The 23,022-nt window shown below is 47.6% G+C and overlaps 2 protein-coding genes across 8 annotated transcripts in view; one reads left to right on the top strand and one right to left on the bottom strand.

Annotated features, from left to right (window-relative positions):
- Positions 1-18,591, top strand: part of USP30 (ubiquitin specific peptidase 30) — a 28,463-nt gene extending 9,872 nt beyond the window's left edge. For 4 of the 7 annotated variants that reach the window (XM_022550800.3, XM_089894600.1, XM_022550798.2 and 1 more), the window contains 10 exons: positions 226-329; positions 4,759-4,857; positions 5,609-5,654; positions 6,776-6,870; positions 11,549-11,608; positions 12,117-12,203; positions 12,995-13,075; positions 13,171-13,390; positions 14,868-14,988; positions 15,686-18,590. In XM_022550800.3, coding sequence (XP_022406508.2) covers positions 226-329; positions 4,759-4,857; positions 5,609-5,654; positions 6,776-6,870; positions 11,549-11,608; positions 12,117-12,203; positions 12,995-13,075; positions 13,171-13,390; positions 14,868-14,988; positions 15,686-15,950 — 1,178 coding nt within the window. In that variant the 3' untranslated portion in view covers positions 15,951-18,590. Of the gene's footprint in view, positions 1-225; positions 330-4,758; positions 4,858-5,608; positions 5,655-6,775; positions 6,871-11,548; positions 11,609-12,116; positions 12,204-12,994; positions 13,076-13,170; positions 13,847-14,867; positions 14,989-15,685 lie in introns of those variants that run through there. The other 3 variants (XM_022550799.2, XM_030764329.2, XR_002641588.2) reach the window with 3 other exon arrangements.
- Positions 18,204-22,178, bottom strand: ALKBH2 (alkB homolog 2, alpha-ketoglutarate dependent dioxygenase). The gene is made up of 3 exons (XM_089894601.1): positions 21,147-22,178; positions 20,162-20,360; positions 18,204-18,619 (listed from the first exon to the last, which is right to left on the bottom strand). Exons 1-3 carry the CDS (start codon positions 21,421-21,423, stop codon positions 18,313-18,315), a joined length of 783 nt encoding a protein of 260 aa, XP_089750727.1. The 5' UTR covers positions 21,424-22,178; the 3' UTR covers positions 18,204-18,312.
- Positions 22,179-23,022: the final 844 nt, after the last annotated feature.

The raw sequence follows: 23,022 nt of genomic DNA, 5'->3' as shown, positions 1-23,022 counted from the left end.
ACAGCCTCATGAAACATTACCTTCATTCGACAAACACGAAGTGTCTGCTAGTGTACGAAGCACTGGGTAAGACTACAAGGAAGAATAATGAAAGAGACACGATTCCAAGGCGAATTTTACAGCCCTTACGTTATTAATTAGCTCTGACACGCTGTGCTGTGCAGCTTTTCTGGTTGGTTGTCATGCTGGTTCACTTAATAACCGTGCTACCTTTTTCGTTCCCAGCTTTATCCTGCCAAGAAGTCACTGATGAAGAGGTCTTGGATGCAAGCTGCTTGTTGGACGTCTTAAGAATGTACAGATGGCAGATCTCTTCGTTTGAAGAGCAGGTGAACACAACATTCAAAGCAGGTTTCCTTGGAGAATCTTTCCCGCTAATGAGGTGGGGCCTGAGCTCCAGAAACAGCTGCATTGCTGCAGCGGGAAGAATAAACGCCAGCATTGACCTTGCAGTTGTCTGACCTGCGTGGACATTTCTGTGACATTTTAGACAGCCTTAGTGTCCCGAGACCAGATTGTGAACTTTATTCCTGCTCTCGCAATCAGGGGAGAGGGAAGGTTCACAGGATAGAGCGTGAGCACACAGCTGCCAAAGAGGGAAAATCTTTTTAGTTCCTGAGTGACTTTGCATTTCAGTGGATGGTGGGGACATCTGGGGCCTATTAGAGAGAAGCAGGTGGCTTTACCTTAGAGGCTCAGAGGTTTGGGTGAGACTCTTTTCTAGACTATACCTTCATTAAAAAAAAATCAGTCTTCGGAAGCTGGCTTAAAGTGGCCGCAAACCTTGAGCAGCTGTCATATGCAGTCCCAGGGCCTTCCTCCAGCCACTCCCACCCCCCTTTTCCACGACTACAGCTTCCTTGTCTTCTTTGGTACTGGCCACCCTCCTCCTCTTCCCCAGAGGACGAGGCTGAGGCTGAGAGAGTGAAGCTCTAGGGACCAAAACTTCCACTTCCGTTGGTGTACACTTCCGGCGGTCCATCCCCGCCGCCACATTTCCTGGCTGGCCCTGGCCAGCGTTGGGTTGGCTGCTTCTGCCTCCCCCAGGGAGCCCCTGGACCAGAGCCCCTGGGCTCCCAAAACTGTGGGGCTGAAGCAGGAGGCATGTAAAAACGGAGAAGTGAGGCGGGAAGGCTTCCTCTCTCCCCTCTTCTTTAGAGATGATCTCTGTTTCCACTTCCATCTGAAGCCATGTATGTGTTACTTCTTAAACACGACGTTGAGAGTATCCTATACTTTCTTAACAGTGCTTCTCGACTGATCCATTATATGTTGAAATATTTTTCCATTTAGAGAATACTTTTTAAACCCTCCTCTGGTAACTGGAATTATTTAGCTACATTTTACATTTCTCTAAACTGAGACAGTGACTGAGATTTAGTCCTTAATATCAGATACCTGTCGGCTGAAAAAAAAATGCACAGCCTCAAAGTTGAGAATTAGGTTTTATTTGACAGACGTCCTGAGGACTTAAGCCCGGGAGGCAGCCTCTCAGATAGCTCTGAGGGACTGCTCCCAAGAGGTAAGGGAGGAGCAGGATATATCAAGTGTTTGCAAAATCAACAAAAACAAAAACAGGTAGTCAGAACAAAAGAAGATTACTGTTAATTAAGAAAAAACAGACATGTCAAGTTAATGAATTTAGCATTTTTCTGTGTAAGGGAAGATGCAAGTGTCTGAGTTCATTGAAATCATTCCTTCGAGATGCCCCTTAGCTGTCTAGGGCCGGTATCCTGCTTTTCTCCATCTTGAATCCCCTCAGAGGACACAGTAGGGAGCGGCTGCAGGAGCTGATGCTTTGGTGGCCAGCAACGTCCTTTGTTTACTGATATGACAGGCGACATTCTTTGCCCACATTCCTTTTCTAAGTCCTGCTCTTCTGTCAAGGACCCACTTAAGTCCCAGTTGCTCCTGGGGAGTATTTCCAGTGTCTGACACTGAGCCGCAGAGTGCCGTAGTATGTATGGGAAGGAGAAAGCATGTCTGTCTGTCTCTGGTTCTGTTCCTCTTTGAAGGTACCCAGAGTATCTAGCATGGGGCCTTGTCCACACCTTCACTATTAATGATCTGGTCATCCAACCACTTTTCAGTGTCTAAAGCTAGAGCTGTGGGGTGCTTTGGGCCAGGTATGTGAATTATCTGATTGAATCCTCACCACAGCCCTGTAAGGAGTTACTGTTACTATCCCCATTTTACAGATGAGAACACTGAGGTTCAGAGCAGCCAAGTGACTTGCCCAAAGTCACACAGCTATTTGAGTGACAGAGCCAGGATTCAAGCCAGTCCGGCGCTAAAGTGGCTGCTCTTCAGCTCTTCTGCGATACTGTTCCTTTTCTCAAGGCCAAGTAATCACATGGCTGACGGTGACAGAATAGGTTTTGGATCCGACTCCATCCTGTCTTGGGATTTTTCTCTGTGGTGAACCCTTGCTCATGCTTCATGGGCTGGCCCAGATGCCTGGTCTGTCAAGGCTCCCCGAGCCTTGCAGGAAGAGATGATCCTCCCTCAGCTCCATGTCCAGGGCTCACTGGTCATAACAGGGCCATAGCATTGCACTGCTAGATAGTAGCGAGGCTGCCATGTCTGCCCCTGGGTTGTGAGTCCCTGAGGGCAAGAGCCTCGCCTTACTTACCTTGGACTCTCCATCACTCTCTCGCCAACTGCTGGTCACAGCCTCAGAGGGGATTCATTTACATGTGCAACAGATGCTTATTGAACGCCGACCTCGGGAAGGGCCTGCTGAGGGCGCTGGGTGGTAGTATCGAGCGTGACTTGCAGGGGCCCTGTGCTCAAGGAGCTCGCGGTGTAGTGAGGGTGGGGCTGCAGACCACCCACAGGTAACTTTAACATGTGCTAAGAAGGTGATGTGAGAAAGTGCGGGAGGACTGGCGGTGAGAGGAAAGCGGCAGGGGGACTCCTTTAGAGGGGGCGGCTTCTCTAGAGACCTGAGGTTTCAGCTGAGACCTGGAGTCTAAAGAGGAGCGAGGCCCGGGGTGCTGTGGGCGCAGCGTGCCAGCCGGAGGAGCAGAGCCAGGGCAAAAGCCTCAAGCAGCTGCAAGGACACAGAGTTGAGAAGGGCAGGAAGGGCAGGGCAAGCAGTGGAGGAGAGGGGGCTGTGGGGACTGCAGGGCCTGGGAGGCCGAGGGCTGGAGCTGGGCTTCTGCTCTGCGTGCAGGGGGAGCCACTCGGAGCATTGGCAGGGGACCGCTTTGGCCGGACCTAACATGTGAACAGGACCACGCCGGCCTCTGTGTACAGGAGGGGTGCAGGGGGGCAGGACGGGAGCAGAGAGGAAAGCTGGCGGCGTGCAGACACCCAGGCCGGGGAGGGTCCAGCTCAGGCTGGGGCTGAGGCAGGGCAGTGGAGAGACCTCAGGGATTCAGCGGGTGGTTTGGAGGGAGAGCCTGTGGGGCCGCTGCTGAATGGCCGGGGGTGAGGTTAGGTCAGGGAGGGCTGGTGACGGAGGGTTCCCTGAGGAGCCCTGAAGGATGAGAGAGAGGCGGCCGCGTGAAGGCGTGAAGACCCGGGCGCGGGAAAGACCCAGGTCTGAGGTGGGAGCCGGCTTGGCACATTCAGGGAGCAAGAGAAGGCCAGGGGCTGGGGCGCGGCAGGGAGGGGAGAAGGTTCTAGGGCCGGGGCGTGTCAGGGCTGGCCAGCCAGCTAAGAAGGGAGCCGTTCACTGCAGCAGTTGAGGCCATCGGGAGGTTGAAAGCAGAAGAGAAAAGTCATTTGCCTTTAGAAACAGATCACTCTGGTGACTGTGGACGGAGCCAAGAGTGGCAGCCCAGTGAGTATCAGCCGCATCAGAGTTCAGGGGGGACGGGCTGCCCATCCCAGGAGAGTCGGGGTGGCTTTGGCTTTTGGGGAGAGGGGCGTTTGAGTTGATCCTTAAAAAATAGTCCCCTGCCACATGAGGCAGCAATTCTGCTCTGGGTGTACGCCTGTAAGAGCTGAAAGCAGGGACTCAGATATTTTGTGTAGCCCGGTTCACAGCAGCATCATTCACGACAGCTGAAAGGCGGAAGCAGCTCACCTGCCCATGGATGGCTGATGGATAAACAAGATGTGATAGGTGTGCATAGTGGAGTATTACTCAGCCTTTGAAAGGAAGGGAATTCTGTGCTACGTCATAGCTGAATCGGCATATGGTGCTAAGTGAAACAAGTCAGTCACAAAAGGACAGATACGGTGTGATTCCGCTTACCTGAGGATATAAGCGGAACCCATAGACAGCAGAGCAGAGCGGTGGGTGCCGAGGGGCGCGGGGGATTGGGGAGTTGGTGTTTGGTGGGCGTGGAGTTTCCATTTGGGAAGACGAAAAAAGTTCTGAAGATGGACGGTGGTGATGGGAGCACAAGTGTGAATGTGCTTAATGCCAATGAGCTGTACACTTAAAAAGCTTAAATTGGATGAGTGTTTTACCACAGTGAAAACAAAACAGTAGTCAGGTAGAGCAGAGGTCAGAGCCCTCTCAGTAAAGCTAAAACAGGCTCAGAGATGGCTCGGATCAGCGTGAAGCCTGCCCACCCAGCATTCGTTCCTTCTCTCTCTCCTTGGGCCTCTCACTTGAGGGCCTTTACTGGTGAAAATGTCTAGGATGTAACCATTTCCATTTAACGCACTGGGCCTTGAGATGGTGGGAAGCAAATTCTGCCCACCTTAGCCATAGGGGGTCTTCCTGGTGGTCCACACAGGGGTGGTTCTGACGTTGCCGCGGCCTCTTCGGGCCGCTCTGAAGAATGCTTTGCCCTTTGACAGGACGCTCATGAGTTATTCCATGTCATTACCTCGTCTTTGGAGGATGAGCGGGACCACCAGCCCCGGGTCACACATCTGTTTGACGTGCATTCCCTAGAGGTAAACCATTAACGCTCTCGATACAATGAATGTGGTCTGTGCATATCAAACAGGTACAGGGAATACAAGTGTAATTTTCGTGTAACTTTAAACTCAAAAGTAAGATTCGATAAAAACCCAGTAGTGGGATGAGGCTGGGGGAGGGTCTTAAATGTCACACTTGGCAATTGGTGACTTTGGTTAGGGATGTCGAGCTCTTAAAAACGATTCCCTGCTGCAATCTGTGTTGGGCTTGAGATGAAAGAATGTATTTCCGCCCCCCCCCCATTTAATACAGGAGAACAAGGAGCCACAGGAATGCTAAATGAATCTTATTTATTTCTCTGGCACATTATAAATGTTAGGGAGTTGATAAAAGTTAATTGGTAAAAGGGGGGGAGTATTCCAGAGAGGCAGTATGTTCAATTGCATTTGGTGAAGGAACAGGTACAGTAACCAACCAGAGAGCATAATTAGGCCCCTTTTAGGAAGCTTGGTTTAAAGTTGACTTTGAGGGACTTCCCTGGTGGTCCAGTGGTTAAGCCTCCGTGCTTCTAAGGCAGAGGGCTCGGGTTCGATCCCTGGTCGGGGAGCTAAGATCCCACGTGCCGAGCGGCATGGCCTAAAAGTAAAGAAATATATAAATAAATAAAGTTGATTTTGAACTGTGCAGTCAGCACAGAAACTTGTGAGATTAGGGAGTGGGGTGAGGGTGGCTGATCAGAGAGATTGCAGTAGGGTTTTCAGCCTCTCTCTTTTTCGTCCCCTACAGCAGCAGTCAGAAATGACTCCCAGACAGATCACCTGCCACACCAGAGGTAGTCATTTTCCATTGAACTGTAACACGTGAGATGTGTACTTTTTAGAAATGACAATAATTTGCTTTATGTTTTCTAAAAATAATGTTTTTTCTGGTGACACCCATTCTGACTTGGAGTGTGTGTACTTGAGAGGAACCTGTGTTTTGGGAACAGTTTTAAACTGTCCCCCTGGTGAACATCTTGAACTGTTCCATCACACCCGAGCCCTGCTCAGTTTCCTCTGAGCGGACTTATTTCTCCCTCAAACTAGGGTTTTTCTTTACCTTCTTGAATTGGTCCTCTGGTGCACTTAATAAGCTGAAGCTGCTGTGTCCTCAGCATTTACACTTTGGCCAACTATTCCTGCAAATGATCCCTTCCTCCTTGGAAGGAAATTATTGTTTTCTTAACACTTAAAAAAAAATGACGTATCAATTCCTTTGCACACTGGTAGTAATGAGAACAATTCTCTTTTGGGTCCATACCGTGTGCCAGGCACCGTAATATCTCACTTAAGCCTCCCAACAGCTCTATGAAGTTGGGGTGTGGAGGATAGTGGGGTCATAATTATCCCCATTTCCAGCAAACTGAGGCTTACCGGGATGAAGTCTCTGGCTCTGGTCACGTGGCTAATAAGCAAAGCCAGGACCCAGCCCAGGCTGGCCTGACCTGGAGCCCGTGGTTCCGACTAGCACACCACGCTGCTGTGTTTATTCCGCTAGCCCCCATCCTATCCCCCCCAAAGCTCGCGTTTTTCAGAACTTGCTTATTCTGATGATTTCAGAGGTTTATCTCACTTTATGGAATGTTCACCAGTGGTATCATTCTTGTGACATCTCAAACATTTGAAACAATGTTTGTAAAAAGACATTATCAAACACAAATTTCTTTTTTAAATGTGGCTGTGCCTATTATATAGAAACCACATTTAAGGACCTGTGTAAATTCTCCTGTGAAGGGAACTGGTTGTGTTTTTGATGGATTTCAATAAGGGAACCTCTTTCAGTGTCCTTTTCAGGAACTTTTTTTTTTTTTTTCCTAAAGAAGGTGTGTCTACCACATACTAAGAAGGGGGGTGAATTTTGAGGTTGGTGCCAGAGGGCTAGAGGTGGCCTATCCAAAGGTGTTCTGTATTCCAGGGTCACCTCATCCCACATCCAGCCACTGGAAGTCCCAGCATCCTTTTCATGGAAGACTTACTAGTAACATGGTCTGCAAACACTGTGAGCACCAGGTAAATACAATACCAATACTTGATATTTTCTGGCAAGGTTTTATTTAAGATTCATGGGGCTTCCCTGGTGGCGCAGTGGTTGAGAGTCCGCCTGGCGATGCAGGGGACACGGGTTCATGCCCCGGTCCGGGAAGATCCCACATGCCGTGGAGCAGCTGGGCCCGTGAGCCATGGCCGCTGGGCCTGCGCCTCCAGAGCCTGTGCTCCGCAACGGGAGGGGCCACAACAGTGAGAGGCCCGCGTACCGCAAAAAAAAAAAAAAAAAAAAAAAAAGATTCATGAAGGATCCAGAGCATGAGGACTGACATTGGTGTCTGGCTTCTGTGATTTTTCTGGGGTCTGTAGGCTTGGTGGACCCACTGCCCCCCCTTGGTCAGTGCTGACATATCAGTTGATTCTCAGATGGCATCTTCTGTACCAAGAGCAGCAGACCCATTGTGATTGGCAGGGTTTTGAGTCCTAAGGTTGGGTCTATACCCATGGTGAACACAACAGATTCTAGGGCTGGTTTTTTGGTGTGTGTGTGTGTGTGTGTTTTGCTTTTGAGATTTAAAATTTTTATTATGCAAAATTTTGAGCATGATGCAAAAATAGAGAATTGTACAACTGTCACCTCAGTCAGTTTTAGAATATTTTTCATCACCCACCCCTTGCTCCCGCACACACAAAAAAACCACCCCTGTACCCGTTAGCAGTCATTTCTCATTTCTCCCCACACTCTGTCAGCCCTAGGAAACCACTAATCTACTTTCTGTCTCTATATAGTTTGTCTATTCTGGACGTTTCATATAAATGGAATCATATGGTGCTTTGAGACTAGCTTCTTTCACTCAGCATAATGTTTTCAGGGTTCTTCCACATGTTGTATCATGTATCAGTACTTCATTCCTGTTTATTACCAAATATTACCAAATAATATTCCATTGTATGGATAGATCACATTTTGTTTATCCATTCATCAGCGGATGGACATTGGGTTTTTTCCACTTTTGCCTTGTTTCAAATCTTAAGAAACAAATATTTGGTGTTTCGTAATTAAGTATGATGTTATCTTTGAGTTTTTATATTCTCCTTTTATCACACTGAGAAAGTTCTTTTCTATTCCTAGTTTGCTGAGAGTTTTTATCATGACTAATAATTGGATTTTGTCTTACTTTTTTACATATATTGAGATGATCTTTTTTTTTTCTTTTATTCTGTTAATATGGTGAATTACAGTGATTGATTTTTCTAATGTTAAACTACCTTTGTGTTTCTGGGATAAATTTCATTTTATTGTGATGTCATTCTTTTTATATATTACTAGATTTGGTTTGCTAACATTTTCTGAAGGCTATTCGTGTTTCATGTTTATGATTTTCTTGTAATGTCTTTCTCAGGTTTTATTATAAGGGTTATGCTAGCCTCATAAAATTAGCTGGGAAGTATTCCTGCCTCTATTTCCTCAAGGTCTTTGGGTAATATTGGTATTGCTTTTTCCTTAAGTGTTTGCTAGAATTTGTTTCTTTTTATTTCTTTAGTTCTATTTTTGCTGAATTTCTTTTGAGACTTTGCTGTTAGGCACATACACATGAATTAATTATGATGAGTTGACTCTTACTGTCGTGATAAAATGTCCCTCCTTATCTCTAGTAAGACTCCTTGTCTGGAAGTCTATTTTGTCTGTTTAGTTTCCATCTAACTAGTGTTTCTATGGTATGTCTCTTTCTGTGCTCTTATTTTTGACCTATCTTTTGTCTTTGTATTTAAAGTGTGGCTTTTGTAGAGAGCATATAATCGGGTCTTGCCTTTTTATCCAGCTTCCTATCTGCCTTTTTATTCGGTGTGTTTAGTCCATTTACATTTAACGTAGGTATTTATAGGGTGGATTTAGGTCTGCTGTTTTACCGTTGGTTTTCTACTTGTCTCATATAGTTTTTGTTTCCCTGTTCCTCCATTCCTCCCTTCTTTTGGGTTAATTGAATACTTTTTAGTATTCCATTGTAATTCCTCTGTTAGCTTTTTAGCTACATTTTTTTTACATTTGTGTGTGTGTCATTACATCATGCAGTGTTAACTTATCACAGTTTATTTAGAGTTAATATCATATTCCTTTGTGTAAAATGTAGGAACATTATGAAAGTATAGTTCTGTTACCCCATCTTTTGTGCTTTGTCGTATATATTATTTACGTGTACATACATTATAAACCCCACAACACTGTCATAAAAATTTTTACTCTAAACAGTTATATGTGTTTAAAAGAAATTAAAAGAAAAAAATTTCACGTTTACCATTTTCAGTATTCCTCAGTGCCTTCTGTAGATCCAGGTCCATTTGATATTTTTTTCCCTTCAGTCTAAAAATATTCCTTTAACATTTCTTGCAGGTCTGTTGACAAATTCACGTAGATTTCATTTATATAAAAATGGTTTTGTTTTGCCCTTCTTCTTTTTGAAGACTGGTTCGGCTGTGTATAGAATTTTGGGTTGACAGTGTTGCTGTTGTTTTGGTTTGGTTACATTTATGTACATTTATGCTTGTCACCAACTTTGAACATTTTTTTGGCCACTATGTTTTTCAAAAAAATGTATGCCCCTTTCTCGACTTGTTAGTCCATTTGATATCGTCCCACAGGTCACTGAGGCCTGGTTCTTTTTTCTTCAGTCTTTCTCCTCCGTGTCCTTCAATTTAGATAATTTCTATTGACCTATCTTCAAATTTCCTGACTGTCTTTCCCATCTTCAATCTCTGTTTGCTTGTCCAGTGAATTTTTCATTTTAGTTATTGTTCCTTTTAATTATAGATTTCTTTCGGTTCTCTATAATTTCCATTTCTCTCCTGAGATCCTCTATTTGTCCTCCGCTAGATCTGAATAACTCTCTCTTCCTTTATGTCCTTGGGCATATTTATAATATACTCCTTTAGGGTCCTTGTGCTAATTGCACCATCCAGGTCCTCACCTCCTCTTCCCTACACACCATGGGTCACACTTTTCTTCTTTCTTTGTACTGTGTGTCTAGTAATTTTTTAATATTGACACTGTAGAAGAGACTCTGGATTCTGGTATGTCTCTCTGAGAAATAATGAATTCTGTTCTAGCAGGCAGTTGCCTTGGCTGAGCTTAAACTCCAAACCCCCCCTCTCCAACACTGGGCGGCAGAATCTCTGCTCAGTTTTCTCAGCCTCCAGCCGCAGCTTCTTGCTGAGTCCCTGGAGTCTCTTCCGTGTCTGTGCGCTTTAGGGATCAGCCATGGAATCAGGCAGGGCTCATACACAGATTGTAGGGCCTATCCTCTCCTGGCTCCTCTCTTTCTGGGATTTCCTCCAGCCTCTGTACCAGCCCTGAACTCTGTCTCCTGATACCTTAATTCTGTAAGACTGCTGCTTTTTCCCACCCAACACTGAACTGCATGGATTAGGGGGGACCCTCAGGCAAAGAAGCCACACATAGCAAATCTCCCCCACCGAGGTCCTTTTTCTCCACGAATTGACTTCTCCATTTCTGCCTGCTTTTGGTAGCCCTCCAGTTGTTCAATTTGTTTTGTTTTGGTCCAGATTTTACAATTGTTATGTCAAGGAGAGTTAGTTTAGCCAACCTACTGTGCTGTAATCGAAAGCAGGAACTCTTTTTTTTTTTTTAAATAAATTTATTTATTTATGTATTTATTTTTGGCTGTGTTGGGTCTTCGTTGCTGCATGCGGGCTTTCTCTAGTTGTGGTGAGCGGGGGCTACTCTTCGTTGCAGTGCGCGGGCTTCTCATTGCGGTGGCTTCTCTTGTTGTGGAGCACGGGCTCTACAGCGCAGGCTTAGTAGATGTGGCACATGGGCTTAGTTACTCCACGGCCTGTGTGATCTTCCCGGACCAGGGCTTGAACCTGTGTTCCCTGCATTGGCAGACAGATTCTTAACCACTGCACCACCAGGGAAGTCCGAAAGCAGGACCTCTTAACCCTGTTTTATCATTTGTTGTTTTGGGGCTTTTTTTGCAGTTAATAATATAACATGCATATAACATGCACATCTTTCCATATAATTATGTGTAGTTCTACTACACTATTTTTTTTTTTTTTTTTTTTTTTTTTGTGGTACGCGGGCCTCTCACTGCTGTGGCCTCTCCCGTTGCGGAGCACAGGCTCCAGACGCGCAAGCTCAGCGGCCATGGCTCACGGGCCCAGCCACTCCGCGGCATGTGGGATCTTCCCGGACCAGGGCATGAATCCGTGTCCCCTGCATCGGCAGGTGGGCTCTCAACCACTGCGCCACCAGGGAAGCCCCTCTACTGCACTATTTTTAATATAGTATTCCATTCTATAATATATGGATATGATATAATTTATTTAATCACCCCCTAGAATTTTCACCCATTCACATTTTGCCGTCATAAATGATGCTGTGATAACCACATCCTTGTAGTTTTATTATCCATGGTTATTTCCTTAGGATAAAAATCCCAAAATTGCTGGGACAGGTATGCTATTGTATAGTTTTTCCAAGATATCCTTTAGTATTATTGTAGTTCTTACGTTTACAAGGTTGTTCTTAATAGAATTTGCTTCTAGGTAAGTACATTATGTTTGACTATGTTACTGTTGGGCATGTAAATATTAAACTGTTTTATAGGCGTATATCTTCCCATCTATAAAGCTTTGAATTGAACCTAAGTCCTTTTTGGTTTTTCTGCAATATGTGTTTCAGAGTCCCGTTCGATTTGATACCTTCGATAGCCTTTCACTAAGTATTCCAGCTGCCACATGGGTATGTACTGATCTGTGGTTTACTTGGGGTCTGTTTTGGAGACATTTGAATCTGAAAGGGCTTTGAGACATTTCGTGTAGCTCAGCTACTACACATGACTCAGACACATGGTTGGTTGAACCCATCTTAGTTTTAATCTGTGGTACCATGGCCTGTCTTGGGGGGAGAAGGTGGGCATTTTCTCTCTTGCTGCAGAAATTTTGGCTTTTTTGAACACACACACACACACACACACACACACACACACATTAATCTCAAATTCAAAGCTATCTACAAGAACATGGAAGCCCATAATTTTCTGCAGTGTTATGTCCTCATACCCTTGAATCTATCCATAAGAGCAAATCCAAGATGCTCTGGGCTCCCCATTTGTTCAGGAAACACCCAGTTGTGTCTGTGAAGCTTCACTGCCTGCCTAAGCAGAATAAAGCTCTGGGCTTCACACTGTTAACAGTTTCAGTCTAGCTCTCCTTGAATTGTAACCATGAATGTTCTTCTTGTGCTGTAGGGTCATCCACTGACCCTGGACCACTGCCTTCACCACTTCATCTCGTCGGAATCCGTGCGGGATGTCGTATGTGACAACTGTACGAAGGTATGGCTTTAACCCCAAGTGCCATTTCCTGAGCCGGCCCACGTGTCCTGATACAGCGCTTCCCACACCGCCGGCCCTGAGCTCTGCCGACTACCCCCAGAGGCTCTCTGCAGCCACAGCCACATCCATCTAAGTTGCTGAGGAAATTGGCAGCCCACGGACCAAATCTTTTTCCCAGATGAGTTTGGTTTCATCCACAAAATGTTTAAAGAAAAAAATTTGAATGCCATCTTTTGAGGTGGGACAGGCCCACTCCAATTCACTGCAGTTCCCTCCGCACCCGCCTTTTTCACATCTGCCTCAGCTGAGCGACCTGGCCGACTCCCCCGAGCAATTAAACATCACCCTCTGAATTAAGAGGAACTGTGGGGGCCAGAAATTTTGAAGACACAGAACGAAACAAATGACATGCTAGTGTCAGTTTCAGTGCGGCCTCTTTACTTCTTTTGCCTCCACGGTCACCATTAGTTAATGACTAAAAGAGTGAAGACAACTCACAGATAATTGGGCGGCTGAGTTCCTTCAGCAGGTGGACGTCAAGTGCCCAGTGAATGCACTTGTAACGCCAGCCTGACCCACAGCTGTCCCTAGGGGTCCTGTTTCAAGAATTTCTGCAGAGGGACTTCCCTAGCGGTCCAGTGGTTAGGACTCGGCGCTTTCATTGCCGAGGGTGTGGGTTCGATCCCTGGTCGGGGAACTAAGATCCTGCAAGCTGCACAACGCTGCCAAAAAAAAAAAAAAAAAAAAAAACCAAAAAGAATTGCTGCAGAGAGATGTTTCCTTGATTTCAGATTGAAGCAAAAGGGACGCTGAATGGCGAGAAGGTGGAACACCAGAGGACCACGTTTGTCAAACAGTTAAAACTAGGGAAGGTGAGCCCATGCCGCATGCCTGGCCGGCTCTGCTCCCGAGGGCCCCCCGGGTCCCGCTCCCAACCCACGGCTCTTTCCGTCTCTCCCACCCGCAGCTCCCCCAGTGTCTGTGCATCCATCTCCAGCGGCTGAGCTGGTCCAGCCACGGCACACCCCTGAAGCGGCACGAGCACGTGCAGTTCAACGAGTTCCTGATGATGGACATCTACAAGTATCACCTGCTCGGACACAAACCCGTTCACCGCAGCCCCGAGCTGCACGAGAAGGCAGGGCCTGCGCTGGAGCTGCAAGACGGGCCGGCAGCCCCCAAGCCAGGTGCCTGCCCGAGGGGCCAACGCAGCTGGAATTTGCGGGTTCCTTGTGCCACAAGGGCCAGGCTCACCCAACGGCTGCTTAAATTCTTGAGAACAGCAGGATTGGGGGTGGGAAGGGAAAGGTTTTGTAAAAGAGGTTTAAATGATACAGTCATGAGATGTCTAGTTTTTAAAAACTCTCTGACAAATGAAAAACTATAGGCAGGAAAGCAAAAGGTTGCTTTCTGGTCTTCTGACTAAACAATAATTGGCTCAACTCATTCCAGTGAATTTCTTCTCTTTTCTTCTCCCCAGTACAGTCACCTCGTTTAGACAGGAACTGTGGGGAGGAATGTCCTGGCTGAAGATCCCTGAACATCTTATTTGGGTTGATACTTCTTTGCTGAATTGCTTTTTGTCTGATCCCATTACCATCCTCCCTTGAAGCTAATTATTGATCGGGTCCCAGTGAAGCCAGGTAGCTATTATCACTCTGTCTCACTGAAGAGAAAACTGAGGCTCCCAGAGGCTGATTGGTCCAGGGGCAAACAACAGATGGGGGATCTGGTACTGGAATGAAGTGTTGGGACAGTTTTTTTTGTTTTTTTTTTAATTTATTTGTTTTTGGCTGTGTTGGGTCTTCGTTTCTGTGCGAGGGCTTTCTCTAGTTGTGGCGAGCAGGGGCCACTCTTCATCGCGGTGCGCGGGCCTCTCACTGTTGCGGCCTCTCTTGCTGTGGAGCACAGGCTCCAGACGCGCGGGCTCGGTAGTTGTGGCTCATGGGCCTAGTTGCTCTGCGGCATGTGGGATCTTCCCAGACCAGGGCTCGAACCTGTGTCCGCTGCATTGGCAGGCAGATTCTTAACCACTGCGCCACCAGGGAAGCCCTGTTGGGACAGTTTTATAAAGGTGTTGTATGTAATATGTTCAGTTCTTTGTAAATGAGGAAAACTCACCGACTTTCAAGGCTCCAAGCCTGAACTCGCCACCTGTGTGCCAGGACTGTCTTCCCTGCACCCCAGACTTTCCCCACCTAACACCCCTTACTACCATTATTCTTTCCTACATCCATTTGTGTGGCAGGACATCATTCACAGGGAGACCGAGCTTTGTCCTTTCTCAAAAGGTCAATAGTTTAACATTGGGAGCAGCTGGGGTGGGAAGAGGGCCCAGTTTTAAATCCAGGACCTCCTTGCCCTGGCTTCCTCTTCTCCCTGGCAGGGGTGCAGGTCTTTAGCAAACAGGGCTGGGAATCTCAAAGACTCACAGAGTTGTCAAAGTGAGCAGGAGGCTAGGAGCTGGGTACATTTTTCCTATTTGGGGATTAAAACAGGCAGAGACAAAAAGGAAGTTTTATGAATCAGCATAGGACAAAATCACGTGTCTGTTTTTCCTCTGTAGCCTTACTGGGGAGTTAAATTTCAAGCTAATCCAAACCATGTCTTGTTTACCCAAAGCTGCTGCTCACTTTCATTGCCTTCGGCCTTTTTCTCTTGCAGTTCGGAGTCACCCGGGGGGCCCCAAAACACAGATTTTCATGAACGGCACCTGCTCCCCATCCTTCTTGCCCACGCTGCCAACCCCGATGGCCTTCCCCCTCCCAGCTGTTCCTGACTACAGGTGAGCCACTTTTTAGACGCATATGCCTCATTCACTGATGGCTTTAAAAATAAGAATTATAAAGTCCATAAAATGTAAATGTTATGTGTATGTGTGTATACATGTACATATGTATGAAAGTATGTACATAGAATATAAAGAAAGAAATTTTAAAAGTTTTGGGGACACCACCTAAAGATAGATCACCAGTTAAATCTTTGTCTTCCACCTGTAAAGCTGTGTGTGTGTGTGTGTGTGCATGCATATACTACACAACGTACATACACTCAAAGAATGGACAGTTTACCAGGCCAGTAAATACAGGTCTCTATTTCAGTGGTTGCATAGTATTCAGTTGTATAGCTGAATTGTGTATTCAGTTGTATAGCTGACCATTGTGTCAGTCCCCTATTGTTGAACACCTAGGATTTTTTACTCTTTGCTTTTTTTTTTTTGCGGTACGCGGGCCTGTCACTGTTGTGGCCTCTCCCGTTGCGGAGCACAGGCTCTGGAGGCGCAGGCCCAGTGGCCATGGCTCACGGGCCCAGCCGCTCCGCGTCATGTGGGATCTTCCCGGACCAGGGCACGAACCCGTGTCCCCTGCATCGGCAGGCGGACGCTCATCCACTGTGCCACCAGGGAAGCCCTCCTCTTTGCTTTGCCTCTAAACCTTCCTTGTTGTATTTGTAAACCACTGGCATTTGTTCCTACCGTTCAGCTCCTCCACGTACCTCTTCCAGCTGGTGGCAGTTGTTGTCCACCACGGAGACATGCACTCGGGACACTTCGTGACCTACCGACGGTCCCCACCTTCGGCCAAGAACCCTCTCTCCACCAGCAACCAGTGGCTGTGGATTTCTGACGACACCGTCCGCAAGGCCAGCCTGCAGGAGGTGCTGTCCTCCAGCGCCTACCTGCTGTTTTACGAGCGTGTTCTTTCCAAGATGCAGCACCAGAGTCAGGAGTGCAAGTCTGAAGAATGACTCTGCCCTGGCCCCGAAGCTAGAGCTGATGGCTCCGTCCAAGCTGTGTGTGTGTGCGTGTGCGTGTGTGCTGTGGTGTGTACGTGCAAGCAGCCCCACTAGAGTCCTGCAGCCTTCTGGCGTGTTCTAAGAGCAGGCTCCACACAGGAGCTGGTGGCCCCGATTCAAACGAGGTCAGGCTCCCCGCACAGCTCTGCCCGTGCGTACCAGGGCAGCGGTGCCGGGCTAGGAAAGCAGTCATTGTGTCTAGAGCGTGTCTTGTCACTCACCTGATCCAGGTAATTAAAAGAAACCAGACTCCAGAAGCCACCGTTTTTAGATTGATACATTAGGTGTTCTCAGAGGGGAGTTAACTTTGTCTGATCCTCCAGAGTTTCAGCATAGATCTTTTATTTTTAATAAGCAGTCCCATAAAAATGGTTGAATTAGTGAAATTACTAAAGGCAACAACTTCGAAGAAGTGCCTTTCACTCTCAGTTGCTCTCGTAGCATGTCCCTCCTGGAAAACACACCTCATCTGGGCATCATATAAGCAGTTTCTGAAAAGCTCTGTACCTTCCAAAGTTACCGAACAGAGAGCAACAGAACACTTAAAAGACGCCTGATGCACACCCGCCTTCCCTTTTTATATGTCTTTTTCTAAGCTTTCGATTCTTTATATGTAGTAAAAGCTCATGTGCCAAATCCGCCCCTCGGGGAAATTCTTTCTCTACTTTGTCAGTTACAAGTGACCAGCTTTCTCTTTGCTGTTATCTTTTGTATCCTGGACTCCGAGGTGTGATTATCGCATATTATATAACTGTGTGAACAGCCAGAACTCGGTGGCCTGTGTGCCACACCTAGGACTCCTCCGCTCTGTAGAAAACCCTTTCTCACACAAGGACCCCACGGTGGACAGCTATTCTCATCTATTTATTTATTGCCCATGAAGAGCTCCTGAGGTTTACAGGTGGAGCCGGGGGCTGTGTCAGAAAGACAATCCTGGCCTCCATTGGAGAGCTGGATTCTGAAAGAAGGGCACTGACCTTGGGGCTGCTGCCTCTCTGGACCTCAGTTTCCTCATCTGTAAAGTGATGAGTTAGATTCCATGACCATCCAAGTCCAGCCCTTCCCACAAAAAAGAAGTTTAAAAAACTTTTTGAACATAAAATTATGGCTGATATCTAGTACTGTCATTCTGTTCTAGGTCCATATTCTAAATGTATTCGTTTCCAGTAGCCTCATACAAAAGGCCTCTCTTGGGCATCCTCCCCTCTCTTCAGGTAAGTCTAATGAAGGCAGCCCAGGGCCGAAGGAATTTTGATGACACAGGGGTATCTATGTTTTAGCTAGGCTCTTTTATTTAAAACAAAAAACAAATGCACTGACTCTTCAGAGATAAGATTTGGAATCAGACGTGTCCAAAAGGTCACCTGAGGTCAGGCTGAGGACTGTGCTTCCCCTGGTGGGGACCAGCTGGCAGACACTTCCAGACAAGGCCTTGGTGTCAGCTGAAAGCGCTAGAGGCCCAGGTGATCCCCATTCCCCCAGGCCCAGCGTGCATCCTGAGGACTCGGAACTCTTGCTATTGACAGAACGGACTGTGAAGTTCTCCAGGCCACACACCTCAGGGAGAAAGGAGCCACACAAAGCTTCTGGTCTGTTCATGGCAGACGTCCCTTCCCGACTTCTTACAGACCCCGGCTTTGACGGTGAAAGGCACGTCCCCGTGGTACCCGCGGTCTGGGGGAAACAAATGCTCAATCACGTGACTTTAACCTGCCTGGCAAAGTTGTAGCTTGGAGCAACTGCTGCTCTGCCACTGCTTACGCTTTGCAATCTGCCGTTAAAGAGAGATGAACGGGGCTCATCCTTTTAGCGTTCAGTTGTAAGCAGATCTTTGGTCGGAGGGATTGAGCCACAGTTGTAAATGTGAATGATCTCCGTGCAAAGTCTCTTCCCCTGACTTAAAGGTGACTTTCTCATTTTTTGTAAATCATTAGGCATTAAGTAGCAGCCAAACACTCTTACTTCTAGCTTTAAGTTATTTACAAAGTCGCTTCTTTTTGCAAAAACCGAAGTTAAACTCGTAGTTTATGCCATAATAACTGCTGATTTATGTTTTTGCTAAAGGTACCTTTTGTATCTGCTGTGTATTATAGCAATAAAAGAATCATTTTGTTAGGAAAAAAATCAACTGGTCTTCTTTCATAATTCACCGACTCGATACAAACATCCTCTTTCTGAGTTCGGCACTGTATGTAAGAAGCCCTGCGCTTGGGTTCAACCTTTTCCATGTTCCCTGTTGGTAAAGGAAATGCCAGCTCCCTCTTGGAGTAGAGAAGGAAGGAACTAACAGAAGTACTAGCTGTTAAAAACGTTTTTACTTTGTAATAGGCAGGATTTTCCGAAATGTCAGGTTGACCCGGGGAGCCAGAACATTCTTTCGGACGGGGAGACTGTGGTACCAGTGAGTGTTGGTTGGGTGGTTCATCATAAGTAAGCTTCCGTGGGCCAGCTGGAGCCTGACCACCCCCAGCCTCCGGGAGGGGTGCTTCCCCCGGGAATCCTTATGCCGGAAGAAGAAGTCTCTGCAAGCCCCAAAGGAGACAGAGGCGATGGGGCTCCCAGGAGCCAGCTCTCTCTCATCATCTCTGTGCTCACCAATGTGGTCACGGCCGTCTTTGTACCTGCAGTGAGAAAACAAGCAGAGTTCACAGAACAGCCCTCTGTGGAAACACACCCACACCCAGAGCCCTCGTTTGCCTGCAGGGAAACAGTGCCACGAGCACAGGTTTCTGCAGCGGCTGGAGGGCTACATCTGGTCCACAGATGAGGCAAGCCTTTCACTTTGTTATCAGCCCTCTTTGATCACACGCTTTAAAACCAGTAAGGAATTCCCTGGCGGTCCAATGGTTAGGACTCTGCGCTTCCACTGCCGGGGGCCCAGGTTTGATCCCTGGTCAGGAAACTAAGATCCCACAAGCCATCAAACAAACAAAGCACACCAACAGAGGCCAAACACAAGTCTTAGAGTTCTCCCGCAGGGTTCGTATGTGTAAACCTTCATCGCGTAAGACGGTTTCTCCCTACACTTAAAACCCGTATTCCTCGCACAGTCTGGCCCCCGCCGGCCTCTGAGCTCATCACTGCTTTCCAGCACCACCAGCGGGATTTCCACTCGAGACACTCCAAGCTCCCTCTGCTCTCCCTCCAGGTGCCTGTGTGGCTCCCACTCTCTCTTGGTTTAGCTATCAGCTCGGGCGTCACCCCTCCGTGAACCCTCCTCTAACCATCTTCCCTTAAACCCAGAGTTCTCAACCAGGGTGACTCTGCCCCCCAGGGGGCACTAGGCGATGTCTGGAGACATTCTGGTTGCTCTGACCAAAGGGACCCCTGAAAAAAATGCACAGTCTAAAAGGAGGCAGCCTCTCAGCCAGCTCTGGGGGACTGCTCCGAAGAGGTAAGGGGGGAGCCGACAATCATTAGAACATCAAAAGATTACTGATAATTAAAAGAAAACCAGACATCTCGAGCTAATGAATTTAGTGCCTTTCTGTGTATGGGACAGTCTGGGCTCACTGAAATCATTCCTTTGCGATGCACCTCAGCCCTCTGGGGCCAGTATCCTGTCCTTTCCCATCCTGAGTCCCCTCAGGGGGCACACTGGTGGTGGCTGCAGGGGCTGAGGGCTTGGCAATGGGTATGTCTCCATCCTGAGTTCCCTCAGGGCTACAGGGGCTTGATGGCTCCGCATCCTTTGTTGGATGCTATGGCAGGCAACGTTTTTCATTCACAGGGTGGTACTGGCATCTGGTGGGTGGAGGCTAGGGATGCTCCCCAACATCCTGCAATGCACAGGTCAGCCCCAGGAAGAGGATTATCTGGCCCAAAGCATCAGGAGCGTTGCTGTTGAGAAACCCAGACTCCTTCCTCCCAGCCGTTCTTAGATCAGCCTGTTTAACTTTCTACGAGACACTTATCAACGTCTGAAGTTATCTTGTTCACCTGTTCATCAGTTTGCGGCCTCTCACTCCCGCCATGGTGAGAGCTCCATAAAGACTAATTGCTTATGTTCCACTACTACTCCCCTAACTACACTGAAGAGTTATTTGTTGTACAAATGAGTAAAGTACGGTGGAATCCTAAACTCTTCTTTTTGGAAGAGACAGGTTTATAGAATTCAGTCCACTGTCCTAAAAAGTAAAAGGTACAAACAGTTAGGGGGTCACCTGTTGACAAGCACGAAGTTGAAGTTCTGTCCAGTCACTACAGAAATGCGATCCCGGATGCGCTCTAGGACAGGGACCCAGGGCTTTGGAGACAGAGTAAGGCCTGAAAAGGTGTAGGTCAGCCCAGTGTCACCATACGTCGCCTGCTTCCTTGGGACATTGTGCCACTTCCCAAACACCTGGATCCTGGCCAGCGCACCTGTGCAGGGGAAACATAGCAGCGCCTCAGACAATCCACACTCCCTGAGTATTCAGAAAAGGAAGTAAAAGAGGAATAACATCTAATACCCCGACCAGGGACCCCCTCCTCAAAAATCATTGTGGCTCGTCCAAAACGTTCATGTAAGGACAGTGATTCTTGTCCGACACTTGGAGATACACAGCCCTAGTCCAAGTTTTTTATAAAAACACCCTAACTTAATTGCTCACTACAACCGTAATATAGAGGCTGAAATTGGAGCAAAATGAAGTCAGGTTACACGCTAGCACGGTGATTTTGCCAACTGTGGGGACAAAGGGCATCGATGGAAGATGGTGCTAATTCAGCTCAGGATGGAGGCTGGGTCTCCCGTGGGCATTTCTACATCTCCCCGTCCCTGTGCTCTGCCACATTGCAGCGGTTCTCAGTGTGTGGTCCCCGGATCAGCAGCACCCGGAAACTCTAGACACTAGACTACAGGGGCAGGGCAAGCCATGGCGTTCTCACAAGCAACAAAGTCCTCCAGGTGATGCTGAGAACCTCGTGCATAGGAATTACCTGGTAATTTACCATCTCTCCGCTCTCAGCGGACAGGAGGTCCCTGTTATTAAGTCTGTATCCCAAGCACCCAGCAAGTTGCTTGGCCCAGAGGTGCCCGGAATATGTGTTCAGTCAATTAACAAACTCATCTGTAATTAATGGCTCCTGGGTTCAGATTTCCCTAAACACGGACCACTAGTTTTATCCAACAAGCCTTCCACACACACCCCACCGTCCCCTGCTTACCTGTAAAATATTCCACTTCTTTCTCCAACTCTTGGAAAATCTCATCTGCTTCGGCCTTGCCAAACAGGACTGTGTAATCGCAGTCCAGGCCCTCGGCTGCAATGTGCCTCCAGCTGAGGCCTGCCGAGTGGACCCCATTCCCCGGGGCTGCTGTCCTGGGCTTTTTCCTGCTGGTCCCCTCCTCTTCTGCCGACCCTGCTGGGCCTCCTCCGGTCTGCTCTTGCCCCCTCTTTCCCATAAGGCCCCTGACAGCCCCCTTCACCAGGAATCTGTCCATCTAGTCTCCACAAAGCAAACACCTGGTAGCCAGTGGCCAGGCCAAGAGAGAGAGAGAGATTGCCCAGGCTCTGTCCCAAATGCCAAAATCCACTCTGCAAAGTGGTCTCACAGTGGCATTCCTCCAGTTTTTAAGTTCCCATTTTAAAGTTTAACACCATGTCCTATAAAGGAAGTAAGAGGAGGTTAAAGCTGGAAGGATCCCTCCCACACCTGGGTAGGTATTAGAATCAGCTGCCTAGCTTGCAACACCCACGTGTGCCTGCCCTCCACCCGCAAATATCCGAAGTTTTAAAGAAACACCCACCCCCCGGAATTCGCACGCCAATGGCAAACTTGGAAACTGCAACCCAAACCCTCACTTTACATATGGGGAAACTGACACACTGAGAGGGGGAGAGGTTTCCTCAAAGTCACCCAGAAAAGCACGTCTCTCTCTCCCTTCCACCCTGCAAAGGACAGGCTGGCGGGTGGGGGGTAGATAACTGGCCGGCCTCCCACGCAAGTATTAAAACAGGTAAGTATTGCGATCCTTACACGGACAAGATTCTGAATCTAAATGTAAAAACGGTTAAACGTAGTCATACACCAGCACGCCGAATTCTGATAGAAAATAAGAATTGTAACACGTGCGGGGGGTGGGTGGCGCCTAGGGGTCTCTTTAAAATCTCAGCTCCCGCGAAGCTCCGCTTCTCCCAGACACTGGAGAAAGGTCCTGCGGGAAAGAGGAAACACTTACCCCCTCCACAGAACTGCTTCCGGGTAGATTTCAGCCGCGAACTGGAGAAAATCCAGGCAAATCTGCAAAACAAAGCGGTGGGCGGCCTCCGGGCGCCGCCTGTTGGCCCTCCGGGCGTGTTGCAAGCACCGCCGTATTTCTGGGTAACGTTATTTGTTCCGCAGCAGTGCAGGGTCCCCGATGGTTTGGCAGCTGTTGTTCGGTATCATCTCTCCCTGGGGATTAATTTCGTTTCCTGACAGGGAGTTGGGCCAACCAGCATATTGTCGCAGATAGGAGCACGAATTCTGCAATCAGACCACGTAACTTCCATTTCTGTCTCCTCAACTGTAGCTGTGTGGCTCCTACAGGTCACTTAACCCTTCTGGGCTTGAACTGCCTTCTCTAAACAGTGGGGACTACAAAACCTATGCCATGAGAACACCATGAGGAGTAAATGAGAGGATGTGTGAGAAGGGCTTCTGTGCTTCAAACAAATGTCAGCTTTTATTATCACCAATTTTTATTTACTCTCTCTCTTGGCCAATGGAATGAAAAGAGGTTGGGGGCTTTGTTTTGAATCTTCTTAGCGTCCAGCTCTGCAGATTTTGACAAAGGTAAACAGTTGTGTGACCACACCACAATCAAGATCTAGAATTCTATCATCCCATAAAATTCCCCCAAATCTCCTAGTTATCAACTCACCCCCTTACCCAGCCCCTGGCAACCACTGATGTGTTTTCTGTCCCTAGAGTTTTACCTTTTCCAGAATTTCTTGTAAATGAAATGATACAATATATAGGCTTTGTGTCTGGCTTCTTTCACTTAGCCTAAAGCTTTTAAGATGTATCCATGTTGTTCGTATCAGTTTATTCCTTTTTA

Source organism: Delphinapterus leucas, chromosome 14 (assembly GCF_059928025.1).
Source record: "Delphinapterus leucas isolate spDelLeu-1000000601 "Yukka" chromosome 14, BTC_Dleu_Yukka2, whole genome shotgun sequence".
In the NCBI taxonomy this organism is placed as follows: domain Eukaryota; kingdom Metazoa; phylum Chordata; class Mammalia; order Artiodactyla; family Monodontidae; genus Delphinapterus; species Delphinapterus leucas.
This window is presented reverse-complemented; position numbering and strand designations above follow the sequence as displayed.